Here is a 14,320-nt window from a genome sequence, read left to right as displayed (position 1 = left end):
AAGCTGCGAAACCTTCTTGAATTTTACGTGAGAGTAATCCTTAAGCTACATACTAAGCCATTCTGTGGCTTCCCTGATCTGTGGTCACTCAAACTTTGACTCATTACATCCCTAGGCAACTTGTATTCTACCATTGAACAGTTCTTTTCATTTGTATGCTTCTCTTAGATTGAGCCCAAACTGGCCTCTGTTTAATCTCCTTCTGTAGAAACTTTCTATTACCTCTTCTACAGGACAACGAATTTGAGAACTGAGTCCATGTCCCCGCTTCAACTTTAGTCTTGCTCACAAACACCCCCATTTCCTTCAATAACTTTTCATGTGGTTGAGTTGTTAGCATAAAAAGAGAAACAGGAAGGGTCATCTGATTTGGTGGTGAATAAGATGAGTTCAAAATTGGGTCACCCAAAGGCGGAGTTGACCTCGGAATGGAAATGTACTACAGGCAGCAGGTCATGAGGAACTGGAGGCCAAATCGTGGCTGGTGATGGACATCTGAAAGTTACTCTCATAGAGGGGTTTAGTTCTTCACAGGAGTGAGTGTAGCGAGAGGGCTGAGGTGGTCAGGAGATCAGGGGAGAGAGGGGCAAGCGCCATAAAAGACAGAGCAAGAAGATAGAGACAGAGCAAGAGGGAAGATAGAGCAAGTGGGAGAAGATGGGAAATAACAATTAGTAAGCACCTACTATGGGCCAGGCACTGGGAGCTAGGCAAATATTATTGCATTTCAGTCTCCCAACTATGGGTGTCATTCTTCTTGCTTTACAAAGACTGAGGAAACAACTTGGTTGGGTAACTTGTCTTAGTGTGGGAGAGGCCTAGAGGCTATGAGCACCTATAACATTGGGATGGGGCAGGGAGAAGGCAGAAAAGGCTTCCTGGAGGGATGAGGCAGTGGTTATTTAACCTAGACTTATTCGACCCCCAAACCCGTGATTTTCACATCTCTGCAAATTAGGAGAATACATCAGAAAGGAGTAGAGGCTCAATCAACAGAGCTAGAGGCCAGGAGATGGGATTTGATGGAGGTGAAAGGCTAGACTTTGGTCCAATGGAAGTGGAAGCCATTTGTGACCCTTCAGAGAGGGTTCTCAGTGGAGGGTGTGATTGGAAGCGAGGCTGCAGGAGGTGAAATGAGTGTGCAAGAGGAGTTGCTGACCATTTGAGAAGTATGGCCAGGAAAGAAAGGAGGAAAATACTGGGGTTTGGTGGGGGTGTTGCACACAGATGGGTTCACTTTTTTGTTTGGTTCTGAGGTTTTCTTGAAGATTAAGAAGGGTATGAGAAGCTGATGGTATCTAAAACCAGGATTGTTTTTCTGGACCAAAGATGAGAATGGAGTAACAATATGTTCTTGGCAGACGGTGGGAGGGAGGAACTTAACTTGGCAGAATGCTTACTCATGTGAAAACGGGAGTTTGAAACTGATATTTGAGGGAGAGGCTGGCAAAACTTTGACAAAAATGGAGAAGCCAAACAGCTTCTGTGGGAGACAAAGAAATGGAAGCAGTGCCCAGTGACCAGGAGAAGCCTCCACAGGGAACAGAGTTAAGTCATACGGCCCTGTATGACTCCTTACACCCATTGCAGAGTGTGGTTAAATTCTGAGTGCTAGACTACATGTATTACTCTTGCCATGACATTCCAAAGGAAGACACTGAAGGGTCAGAAAAAGTGACTGCCTAAGGTCATACAAAAAGTTGCAGTCAAAACTCAAACCCAAATTTGTCCATTCTCTGAACCACTCAGCTCCACTGAGTCCCAACACTGACAAAGATGACCCATGAAATATGTTTGGATCAAAAAGATGATTCGAATATGGATAAGGGTTCCTTTCAAAAGACCATTACCATAGAAGGAGTAGGAAATGAACTTGGATGTCAGGGAAGAGGTATGTCTGCATGGAAATTCACAGCCTTGGGGACAGAAGTTGGGTCTCAAGTCACTGCAGGGGGAGGTCATCATATGGATTAGCTACAGGCTGCTTGGTCAATGGACACTGTAGGGAAGACATGGCCTTCCTAATTTGGATCTCAAAAGCTGGTTCAACGGAGGCAAGACACAGGCAGAATGGATTCTCAGATCATCTGTTGAGCAATGAAAATCTCATTCCATGAAAAGAAGAGCATCAGATTATTTCTTGAATTGCCCAGTAGACAACATGATCTCCCCAAGAACACAGAACGCAGCAAAAGAAACTCCTGTCTTGGGTTCAATTCAACTGCAGTAGTTGAAAAAGAACCAGTTGTGAAGGGGAAAGGAAAGGAACTTTGGGGGAAATAAATCACTCCACATGAGTCTGGGAGATCAGACATAATGTTGGACATTAAGAAGGCAAATTTTAAAAAATCAGAAAAAATTCAGACCATATTCATAGCCTTAAAGAGATGACGATCCAAGAAGAATGAAAAGTTCACAAAAGCAAAACTGTGATGACATAGCCACAGTCAGTAGGCTTGAAGAGAGAGACTATATAACAGAAAATGAACATTTCAGTCACTCAGAAATGTCATTTGGACAGTGGTCCAGTTATTGAAGGTCATAAGTGGATTTCCAAGAGACAAGCACCATAAGGGATCACTGTGATACAAACAAGATTATAACCTGTTCCCTGTCTTTGAGTTGTACACAAAGCTGTCTAATTCAGTATTTAAAACAGAGCAGGGACTCAAAAAGCAACATCAGAGTTGGAGTAGCTTGTGGAAGAAGCAAGTGAAGTTCTGTAAAGCAGTCTTATTAATGGTGAGTGTGGTAAAAAAAAAAAATTGTAATTACTAAAATAGCCAGCATTTATTGAGTGGATCCCCTATGCTAGGTATTATTTGTAGGTTATTTATAACAAATCCAAGAAATAGGTGTTATCAGTATCATAATTTGTCCTCATCTGCGGGTGGTGCCATTTGCTTTAGATGTATGATGTGGGAGACAGGGACAGAGAGTTAATTAACTTGTTCTGTAGAAGGCGGTGTCCATAGACATTGGCTTTACCTGATGGTTGATTCTCTTGTATGGTATTTGTGAATCAGGAAACCCTCTGGAAGGATTGCCATTATGATATAAGTGGTTTCTATGTCTGTTACTGTGCTTTATGAATCCTTTTCTCTCCCCATGAGAAAACACATACCCTGTTGGAAGAGAAATTCTACTTTCGGCGTTTGTTTCCATTCTCAAGTCACTTGACTTTGATGCTGAGCTTTTTATGCTCAGCATATTCACAGCAATTGCTGCAAAATATCTGAATAGTGCAGCTTAAGTGCCATGGAGATGTCTAGGGCCTGAAACAGGAAGATTTGGCATCTAAGTTCTGCTCTAAGGCTTGGGCAGGTCACCTGCCACCAAGGAGGCAGTCAGCAGCAAGCTTAAGATCAGGACTTTGATATGGAGACAGCTGGGTTTGAACCCCAGCTCTGTGTCTCATATGGAGAATGAATGAGCAAATTAATGTCAGTGACCTAAGCTTGTTGTTATGGACTGAATTTTGTCCCTCCCAAATGCATATGTTGAAACCCTAACCCCAAGTGTGACTGTATTTGGAGACAGGGTCTTTATGGAGGTAATTAAGGTTAAATGAGGTTGCAAGGGTGGAGCTCTAATCCAATAGGACTGGTGTCCTTATAAGAAGAAGAGACGGCCGGGCATGGTGGCTCACGCCTGTAATCCCAGCACTTTGGGAGGCTGAGGCGGGTGGATCACGAGGTCAGGAGATGGAGACCATCCTGGCTAACATGGTGAAACCTCATCTCTACTAAAAATACAAAAAAATTAGCTGGGCATGGTGGTGCACGCCTGTAGTCCCAGCTACTCGGGAGGCTGAGGCAGGAGAATGGCATGAACCAAGGAGGTGGAGCTTGCCGTGAACCGAGATCCCACCACTGCACTCCAGCCTGGGTGACAGAGTGAGACTCTGTCTCAAAAAAAATTAAAAAATGAAGAAAGAAAAGAAGAAGAACAAAGAAGAAAGAAGGAAGAAAGAAGAAGAAGAAGAAGAGGAAGAGGAAGAAGAAGAAGAAGAAACACCAGAGATCTTTCTCTGGATGCACAGAGAAGAGGCCACGAAGGGACACAGCAAAAAGTGTCCCCTACAAGCCAGGAAGAGAGGCCCCACCCGACACTAACCCTGACTGCACCTTGATCTTAGACTTCCAGCATCTGGAACTGTGAGAAAATTAATTTCTGTTGTTGCAGCCACCCAGTCTGTGTATTCTGTTATTGCAGCCCTTGCTGGCTAATACACTGGCTGAGCCTGCTTTCCTCTGAGGTATGATTCATGATAGTCCCAGCTCATAGGCCCCATCCTATGGGTTGTTCTGAGAGGAGCCACATAAGAAGCTGAGGACAGTGCCTGGCACATGGCAAGAGTTTGATGATTGCAGTTATTATCGTGAATACCAATGTGTGGTTTTCTTCCCTAGTCAGCTGGGCATGACAGTCCCACCTCTCACATGGTAGGCAGGAGGCTGAAATGAGACCTGTGCTTCTTAAGCCTTCCCTGATGACAGAAGAGAGTGCACACCTGCCTGGGAACAGGGGTACAAGAAAGGTCTGCTGGAATACTTTTTTTTTTTTTTTTTTGAGACAGAATCTTGCTGTGTCGCCCAGGCTGGAGTGCAATGGCTCGATCTCGGCTCACTGCAACCTTCACCTCCCAGGTTCAAGCAATGCCTCCTCTCCTGTCGCAGCCTCCCGAGTAGCTGGGATTACAGGCGCCCGCCACCACACCCAGCTAATTTTTGTATTTTTAGTAGAGATGTGGTTTCACCATGTTGGGCAGGCTGGTCTCGAACTCCTGACCTCAAGTGATCCACCCACCTTGGCCTCCCAAAGTGTTGGGGTTATGGGCGTGAGCCACCGTGCCCAGCCTGGAATACTTGAAGTCTCATGTTTTATCTTAAAAATGCATGCAGATTTTTCATTCTGATTCATAAACGGTTGTGTTTGCAATTATTTATCAGAGTAGAGAACTGAGGAGCCAGACAGTTAAACTGATCTTGTGTGCCTGGCCACAAGACCACTTTACTTGAGATGGCCTTTGTAAGTCACCAAGAACTGACCTGAGTATACTTAGTACTATTCTCAAACTGATTACTTGTACAGCAATGTTGATTTTTAAAAAGAGAATACTACTAAGTATTGCTGTACAAGTAATCAATTCGAGGTGCACTATAAAGTGTGTTGTATTTTACTAATTAAACCACTGTTGGAGCTCCTCACTGTGCACTATGTGCCAGGTGCGGTGTCAGCAGATTGATCACAATAGATCCACTCCTTGCCTTCCTGAAGCTTACTTCCGGGTAGGGAGGCCGACACTAAAGAGTCAGATAACGATGTCTATAAAGTTGCGACAAGAGGTGTAAAGAAAGATAGCAGGCTAGAAAAGCCTGCAGGGAGAGAGCAGGTCAGAGCCCTCCTAGGCTCTCAGCACCAAGGGATTCCTGGGAAGTCTGACTTCCTAGGAAGAGTGCTCTGGAGGCAGCCTTCTAACGTGGAGGTTGTTGGTTACCAAGCATTTAAAGTGAAGTGAACTATTGTCACTCTGTCTTAGGATGACACAGTGCACTTTCCACAGGCCTGGGTAGGCCTAGGTATGGGTTTTTGTACTGGAGATCAGACAGGGTGGTATTTAAAAACTGGTGGGGAGTGGGGGTGGTGGAGAGGTGGGGGAGGTGGCGGGCGACTAGGAGTGTGAAGGGGAGGGCGGATGGCGGTATTTGCTTTAGACGCATTATGCAGGAGGTGGGAACAGCAGGACTGAGGGGTGTGAGAGGTGCCTCTTCTCTCTGTTTTTCCTCCCTGATGTACACTCTTCGCACTTGCCTAGAAATCAGTAAACAGGTGAGAACTGCTTTACAAATCTAGGCCTCAGTTGCTAAAGAACCAAACAGAAGCCCATTCTCTTTCCTGCCTGCCCTTCCCAGTCCCTGAAGGAGAAGGTGAATGCAGTATTCTGTGTTGGGGAGGGGCAAGTGAGGAGGTTGAACTGGAAGCCAGGACTCCCCTCTGGCCCTCTGAGCTCGCCAAGCCTGACTTTCCGTTTAACAGGAGTAAGGAAGGTTACCCCACACCTGCTCCCGGCTCATCCCTGCCTCAGTGCCTGCTAATTGCTCCCATGCCCCTGTTCCCTTCTTTTTTTCCTCCCTTCGGGGGCTCAGCACAGCAAACAGGCAGATGGGGGAGAGATGTGAGATTATCGTGGGGAGGGGAAGGAATTTTCCATTATTAATAACAACAACAACAACAACAACACTTCGCCTGTTGGCACAGCACTCACTAGTTTATCTAGTGCCTTCACACCTGTGATCTCTTTGGATCCCAGAGGTGCAGACTGAAACCCTGGGGTTCTGATTCCCAGCCTCTGACACTGTTCACATGTCCAAGCAGGCCACTTCTTTACAGACACACACATGCCCATCTGGCCATTGCCAAAGGCCATGTCTAGACCTTTACTTAAAATGTGCGCTGCCGGGCGCGGTGGCTCACGCCCGTAATCCCAGCACTTTGAGAGGCCCGGGCCGGCTGATCACCTGAGGTCAGGAGCTCCAGACCAGCCTGGCCAATATGGTGAAACCCCGTCTCTGCTAAAAATACAAAAATTAGCCGGGTGTGGTGTCGCATGCCTCTAATCCCAGCTACTCGGGAGGCTGAGGTAGGAGAATCGCTTGAACTCGGGAGGCGGAGGTTGCAGTGAGCCAAGATCGCGCCACTTCACTCCAGCCTGGGCAACAAGAGCGAAACGCCATCTCCGACAAAACAAAACAAACAGAAAAAAATGTGCGCTAGCCCCCTACGAATGCTGCCCTCTCGGCTCATGTCAATCTCAATTTCAGTAAGTCCCCTCCACTTCTGTGAAACGTCTACCAAATACACTGGAAAAGGGTCGGCAACGTGCCTTGGAGACCATCTAGTCCAACTTTGTCGCTGGTCCAGAGAGAAGGGCCCGGGCCGAGGACACAGCTGGTGCGGGATAGAACCACCCCCGCCTCCTCCCTCCCTGGCGCACACATGCATGCACACGCGCGCCTGCTCACGGCACTCCTCCTTCTCGCAATGCCCTAGGCAGCTGCAAACTTCGGTCCCCTGGAGCTTCTCCCTAGGGGCTGCCCACAGCGGGTGTTTCGGGAGTTGAACCTGTACACCTTGTTTTCCCCTTTAGAGTGGAATGAGGTGGGAGGAGCTCGCTGTCCTCCGGAAACTAGAGGGGGATCTTTTATGAAGTTACAAATCCTTAGCCTATGAAAACTCTGATTTCACACACGAGAGGCGAGTTGGCCCCAGGACACGGGCGTTGACACGCACCGGGTTGTCCCGGCAGCCGGAGGCACCTTTGCATAAGCGCCGGGTCTCCCAGTCCCCTCCGAGCGTTCCTCAGCCCCCGCCCCACCGCCCGCCTCTCTCCCTCCTCCTCTCCGGCTTCAGATCGTCCGGTCTCCCTTTCCCGCCCGGCGCAGCAACAAGTGCGGGCGTCGCGGCCCCTCTTACCCTGGCCTCGGTCCATGGCGCCGGCCCGGTCCCCGGGGAGCGGGCCGCAGGGCGCAGGGGCTCCGGCGCGGCTGGTGGCGGCCGGCGCGCTGCGCTCTCAGGCCAGCCCAGCGGCCGGCGCTCTCTGCGGTCCCCTCCCCCAGACAGGATGCTCGCCGGCAGCCCCCGCCCCGCCCGCGCCCGCCCCTCAGAGCCGCTCCCGGAATAGACCCGAGCACGCCTCGCCCCCTGGGCCGCAGCCCGCTGTCCCGTGGTGCCGCACACGCCCGCGCCGCGCCCTGCCGCTCGCTCGCCCTCCGCGGCGCTCCCACTTGGGCTTGGAGGACCCTTTTCCCCGTCCGCACGCGTTCGTTCCCGCGCCCGCGCGGCCTGCCCCAGCCCGGACCCAGGAGGTGTGCGGCTTTGCTTGCACTCCGCTAGCGATGGGGTCTTACCACCGCACCCCTCAGCCGGCTCCATGCGGGAATGCGGAGACTGTTGGAGCGCGTTTTTATCCTATGGAATCAAAACCCCCTTCCCTGCAGCCGCCACCCATTTCCTGGCTTTGGGCTTGTCTTCTCCATTCGCCGCGGGTCTTTCTTGAGCACCTTCTAAGCCAGACAGTGGGCCCGCGGCGATGCCGGTGCAATGTCAGTGGTGTTGCGAAAGAAGAGTTAAATAATAACAAAGATCTTCAGAAAGAAAAGCACCTGGGAAAGGGAGAAAGAGAGGCTTGCTGAAAGGTGGGCAAGGGCTTGGGACACTTTCAACTTTTGAGGTTCCTTGTGTACTAAAACGTGAAAACATAACGAGCATCTGGGAGAATTCAGAAAAAGAATAGAAAAATGAATAACACGTGAAAACATGCAAAACAGGGTGATAAAAATGTGGAAATGAATACTTTTAGCATACAAAATACAGTGCAATATAAGTGTACTTTTCGCAAGATTGTAGAAAATATTGCTATGACCAGTGTGGGACAGTAATGGGATCTAAGTTTAAAGCTGTATGAAGAATGTCAACTTCTTCACCTTATTAGTATATCCCTGTGAAAATAGGTCTCACTCATTTATACACAATATCAAATGTCTGACTTTAAGACCCTTCATAAAGTCCAGGACCAATTGTTCTCCTAGACACTGCTCCTCCCACCATGGGCCAGGCCATGGTTTTCAGCTTTGAGCTGACCACTGTTCCCTACTTAGAACATTCTGGAACAGGGAACAGCTACCACAAAGGTATGGAGGCAACAAAAGGCCTGGGAAAGACCCTCCTGTACTTTCCTGGACTGGGAGTATTTTCTTTTCTTCTTTTTTTTTTCTTGAAAAGTCTCCCTTTGTCGTCGAGGCTGGCGTGCAGTGGCGCGATCTCGGCTCACTGCAACCTCTGCCTCCCGGGTTCAAGCAATTCTCCTGCCTCAGCCTCCTGAGTAGCTGGGATTACAGGCGCCCACCATCACTCCCGGCAAATTTTTGTATTTTTAGTAGAGACGACGTTTCGCCATGTTGGCCAGGCTGGTCTTGAACTCCTGACCTCAGGTGATCCACCTGCCTCGGCCTCCCAAAGTGCTGGGATTACAGGCGCCAGCCACCGCGCCTGGCCGGGAATATTTTCTCTATTGCTTTTATGGGCAAATTAAAATTAACATTTTCTTAAAATATTGCATCAGTAATTTATTTAGTGTGTACGTGTGTGAGCACTCAGACCAAACGTGATGTGAACAGTGTATGAAAACTTGTGCATGGCTCTTGTTCTGTTAGTTTGGTGCAAAAGTAATAGTGGTTTTTGCCACTGAAAGTAATGGCAAAAAACGCTATTACTTTTGCTCCAATCTAAATACTACATAGTATAATAACTTTTCGTCAATGAGGTTTTCTTGCTCATCTGTGCTATGGGAAGCCTCATACTGTAAGTCCTCACAGGACTGTTGGTAGGGCAAATGAAATAATACAAACCCACTTTATAAACCACAAACAGCTATAAAATATGAGCCATTATTATTTTCTGAGTTCCTTTTTGTTGCTGTCCCCTTTTCCAATTTGAAAAGGTCAGTTTCAATTCTAAAGCAGCCAACCAACAATTTACCAGTGGATTAAGTTTTAAAAGTTTATTGTTTGAACTCTGAAACACTTGGAAACAAGGCCATAAATTGTATTTTATTTTATTTTTTAATTATTATTATTATTATTATTATTTGTATTTTAGTAGAGACGGGGTTTCACCATGTTGGCCAGGATGGCCTCGATCTCCTGACCTTGTGATCCACCCGCCTTGGCCTCCCAAAGTGCTGGGATTACAGTCGTGAGCCACCGCGCCCGGCCTCTCATAAATTGTATTTTAAGTTCTCAGGCTAGCTCACTAATTCTTCTAAAAACATAATATTTCATTTGAAATAATTTAGAAAAACAGTATGAAATGTTGCAAAAACAGACGGAGGCTTTTGTAAATATTTTTATTTTTATAATGTTTAAAAAAATATTTAAGATAGAGACAAGGTTTCACTATGTTGCCCAAGCTGGTCTCGAACTTCTGAGATCAAATGCTCCTCCGGCCTCGGCCTCCCAAAGTGCTAGGATGACAGGCTTGAGCCTGTAGAGATGTTTAGAGAGCTTTCAGAAACTTTCAAGGACTTTGGAGATATATTCAGAGAATTGGAACGAAAAAGTAAAAAAGGCTAAGGAAAATGGAATAATTTATGGAGTGGAATTAACTGAGCTGTGGTCTGGGAAGGATACAGAAATGGGAGAACACAATCTGTGCACAGTTCTGAGAATCAACAAAAAATTGTTGCTGGCAAGGTATAGGGGTTCTGGTTTAAATAATTACCCATAATGTCCACTAGGTGGTAATGTTGACTAAGTTGTCTACAGCTTGGTTGCTGTCAGAGTAACTGAGATGGATGAAAAAGTTATTTGCAGGTTTGGACAAGGAATAACTATTTTTTTTTTCTGTATGTTTCCTTTAGTGAGTTCTATATTCCTCATAAAAACTAACAATCCACACTGTCCATAAATTCGCTTAGGCAATATTGATTGCACTCTGTGCAAGTTTCTATTGAGAGAAGAAATGTTAAGTAGGAATGATTCTCACCCTCAGGGAATCTACAATCTAGTAGAGGAGACAGACATGTATAAAATAATATAATATAAATTATTGTATGAAAAGTACCAGAGGAGAAATAAAGTGGTCTTGGAGTCCATCAGACAAAGTAAGACTTTTTTACTAATCATGGAGGCTGTAATGGATGACAGATATGTGGAAGGCAGGCAACTGAGAATGTGTAATGAGGAGATAACATTATGGGCAAAGAGCAGTGAGAGCAAAGACATTGAGCTCAAAGGCAGCAGGACGTGTCTGTGAAGCAGTTCAGGTTGGCTGGATCGTGGGTTATTGGGGGATAAGCATCAGGGCAAGGATAGGAATGGAGGTTGTTGGTACCTGCTTTTCTCTTCCCCTTTCCATTTCATTTTGAGTGCAACTCTCTGGCAAGGATTTTTAGAATTTGCCTCATATCTTCCCTTTCACTACCTACTTTGCTGACTTCCAAGTTTTCCAGGTTTGCCTGGATTTTGTCTAAAGAATTCTATGTGGGGAGCTCCAGCTCTGTAAGAAGATATCAAATTTAGCCCTAGTGAACAATACCAGGAAGAAAGCTTTCAACTCCCTCCTGCTCCCTGTCTTGTGAAAACAAATGATACTCCCTAGTCTCATTCTTCGCTTATCAGGTGGAACTGGGAAACCCTGGGAAAGAAAAATTTGGAGGCTCAGGACTATTTATTCCAGGGAGAGAAATATACTCTAGCCTCCTAACCTGTCACCTTACCTCTAGGGACTGTTTCCACCATGGCCAACAGAGCAACCATTCCATGATCCCAATCAGACCATGCAACTACCCCCTTAAAAATATGTGATGGCTCCCCTTGGCCCTCAGCGGAGAGTCCAGATTTCTTATTATGGTGTTTGGGGTGCCTTCTTCACTGAGCCTGCAGTGATCTCAGGAGACTTCAGGAAGAGTAAGAAAAACAGCAGATGGGTGCTTAGATCTGGGTTCCTAAGTCAACTTCATTGCCGTGTGAATCTCAGTTCTTCCATTGGGTCAATAGTACATAATTTCTTATGTGCTTCTTTCCCTATGCTTCCCTGTCCCCCACCAGACTGCAAATGCTGTGAGAGCGGGCGCTGTCTTACTCATTGCTAGATCCTTAGAATCTAGCACAGTGCCCAAACACCTAGTAAATGGTAATAAGTATTTGTGGAATGAGTCAGTGAAAACATACTCAAGGATGTGTAAGGCCTGCCAGTATTGGCTTCTATTAATGCATGTGTCCTGGGGGTCCCATTTGTCCTCTGGGATTGTCGTATTTGCTTATTTATTTGCAGGGGGAAATGAACTTGTGACCAGGCCTTCTGGAGACATGCTGCTGTGCTGCCCAGCCCCTGTGTGCTGCTGTGGATGTGTGGCTTCTCCTTGGCTCAGGGCCCCTCTCCCATGCTCCTTTGTGTGGGGTGATCCCCAGAGCCCTCTGATCGGGTGTCTGCCTGATGCTGGCTGCAATGAAAACCTCTCTTGTTCCACTTAGCACAATGTTGCCATTATAGCCCCTATCCAGGGAAATGACACACGTCTGCTGGTCCACCCTGGGCCCCGGAAAGCAGATAGAGATCTCAGTGGCTGTTTCTGGGAGAAAGAGAAAGAGTTTCATGGATGGATGAAAACTCCTTCTTCCCATGCGCCTTCAGGTTTCTGCTCCAGGGCATGGGGCTCCTACCTGCATGGAGGCAACAGGGCTCAGCTTCCACAGTTGTTAAAGCCAAGCCCAGTGGTTGTGTCTGAAGGAAAAGGAGCTTTTGTTTTATGCTGAAATGCTGCATGAAGCTTACTCCCTCCCTTTGGATTCTTCTCCTTAAGCGAGATCTTAGGCTCCTGAAGCGAGGCTCATGCCCCGAAGCACCTACAGGGCCGGGCAGGGAAGGGTGTGCAGGAAGCAGGCCATGCAAGTGGAGGGGCCACAGCAAAGTGGAGCCCTCTTGCTCCATCTGAGGGCCCAGTCACCAGTCAGCTTGGAAATGGAGTGGCCAATCTTCAGCTTTTTCAGCAGAACCCTGAAATCTAGATTTTAGTGAGAAATCTCTTTTGATTTAAAAGTGTTGGTAACGAATTCCAATTGTTTTAAACATTGCAGTAGCCAACTAAAACACCCCTGTGGACTTAATCTGGACTATAGCCACCCCCCGGCCCCAGTGTGGAAACTTGAGGGAAATTAGGGACCCATGAAGACGTCTGGAGGGTCTGTCCAGCCAGGGGCCTCCACGCTGAGGCCTGAGGAGGGTGTGCATCTCCTAACACTGCAGCATGGACTAACTCTCTTCTGAAGATCTGGGCTGCAGGCCCCTAGCTTCATCTGTGGCTGCAGGCTGGTACCAGGTTGCAGAGGTCCAAAGTGGATTTTATAACCTGGAGCTAGAAAAGCTTTAAAGCCCCCAAAAACCTGAGACATTAGCCCATCTGGTCCCTTCATTTGTCAGTTGGGGAAACTGAGGCTGAGAGAAGGGGAGAAATCTTACCTGAAATCACACAAGGCCTTAGAGCCAGAACCAGGAGCAGTGATGCCCTGATATGAGGTCACCTGAGCCACTCTGTTCGGTGTGTGGGACACAGTGGTGAAGAGCATGACTTTAGGACAAGGTGGATCTGAGTTTTACCCAGCCCCACCCCTGCACAGTCCAGGCACGATCTTCAACCGCTCTGAACCTCAGATTCCTCATCTAAAAATTGGGGCTACAAACATCTTCCCCACACAGCAGTTGTGATGCTTCAGTGTAACTGTGTATGTAGAGTGTGGAGTGGCTGGTGCCATGCCAGCACATGGTACGTTTTCTTCAAATGCCAGCTGGCAGTCTATTCAGGGAGGAGATTTTGTATGATATAGCCGAGTGCACGGGCTTTGGGTGAGGCATCTCTAAGATCAAGTGCAGGCTCTGCCACATACAGCTGTGAAACACTGGATGAGTTATTTATCAAGGGCCCAATTTCCTCATCTGTAAAATAAGGATGAAAGTAGTACCAGGGGGTTAAGTGAGATCTGTAAGGTGCTTAGCACAGTGTCTGAGCCATGGTCAGAAGTGTTGGTTATTATGTAATCAGTGTGGGTTTCCTCTGAAGAATTCGTCAGATGTTTATGGAAAAATATTAAGGGATGCTGAAACTGTGGCCACATACCCAGGCTGCCCCCTGCAGGGAGTTTTATATAAATCCAACCCCTGGAAATGCAACTGATTCTGCCAGGTTCCTCCTTCCCTGAAAGAGCTCCCGGTGCTCCCAGATGGGAGGACTACCAGGCCTCCAAATGCTGCTACCCACGGAGTCTGCAAAGGAGTGGTGTTTTGTATGCACATTTAAAAACGTTACATAGTCCCATTATTTTGTTAGAATGACAGATTGCTAGGGCCAGGTGGACAATTTGTCCTGATCCAGGTGGGCAAGACCCCGTGCCTTAGGGAGGCAGTCACGCTTCTTTTGTATGACAAGGAATTCTGTATCCATAAGGAGGTTTTGGAAAACCAGAAGGCTCTAGGTCTGGGCCCTACAAACACTTTTCAGTGACAGACTGAGGCAAGCTTTTACCCTTCCTATGTGTTCCCTAGTGATTCATGTCACACTGTGCGCTCTGATCGGAGCACATGCCTGCACTGTTTAAATTGTGGTCATTCTCCCTCACACAGACGGCAAAGGAACACATTCGGGATTCCGCTGCCAATATTCATTCACTCTGGGAGCCAGTGTATCTGTCACAACTTCTTTGGTGTCAAGTGATAGAATCACAACTCCAACCAGCTTTAACGAAAAAGCTCAAAGGGTAGCTGG

The 14,320-nt window shown here is 47.3% G+C and overlaps 1 protein-coding gene across 1 annotated transcript in view; it reads right to left on the bottom strand.

Annotated features, from left to right (window-relative positions):
- AFAP1L1 (actin filament associated protein 1 like 1) overlaps positions 1-7,617 on the bottom strand; it is a 69,718-nt gene extending 62,101 nt beyond the window's left edge. Inside the window, exon 1 of the mRNA XM_004042786.5 lies at positions 7,477-7,617. Within this exon, the coding sequence (XP_004042834.4) occupies positions 7,477-7,492 (16 nt within the window). The 5' untranslated portion in view covers positions 7,493-7,617. The remainder of the gene's footprint in view (positions 1-7,476) is intronic.
- Positions 7,618-14,320: the final 6,703 nt, after the last annotated feature.

This window comes from Gorilla gorilla, chromosome 4, assembly GCF_029281585.2.
Source record: "Gorilla gorilla gorilla isolate KB3781 chromosome 4, NHGRI_mGorGor1-v2.1_pri, whole genome shotgun sequence".
Taxonomy (NCBI): domain Eukaryota; kingdom Metazoa; phylum Chordata; class Mammalia; order Primates; family Hominidae; genus Gorilla; species Gorilla gorilla.
This window is presented reverse-complemented; position numbering and strand designations above follow the sequence as displayed.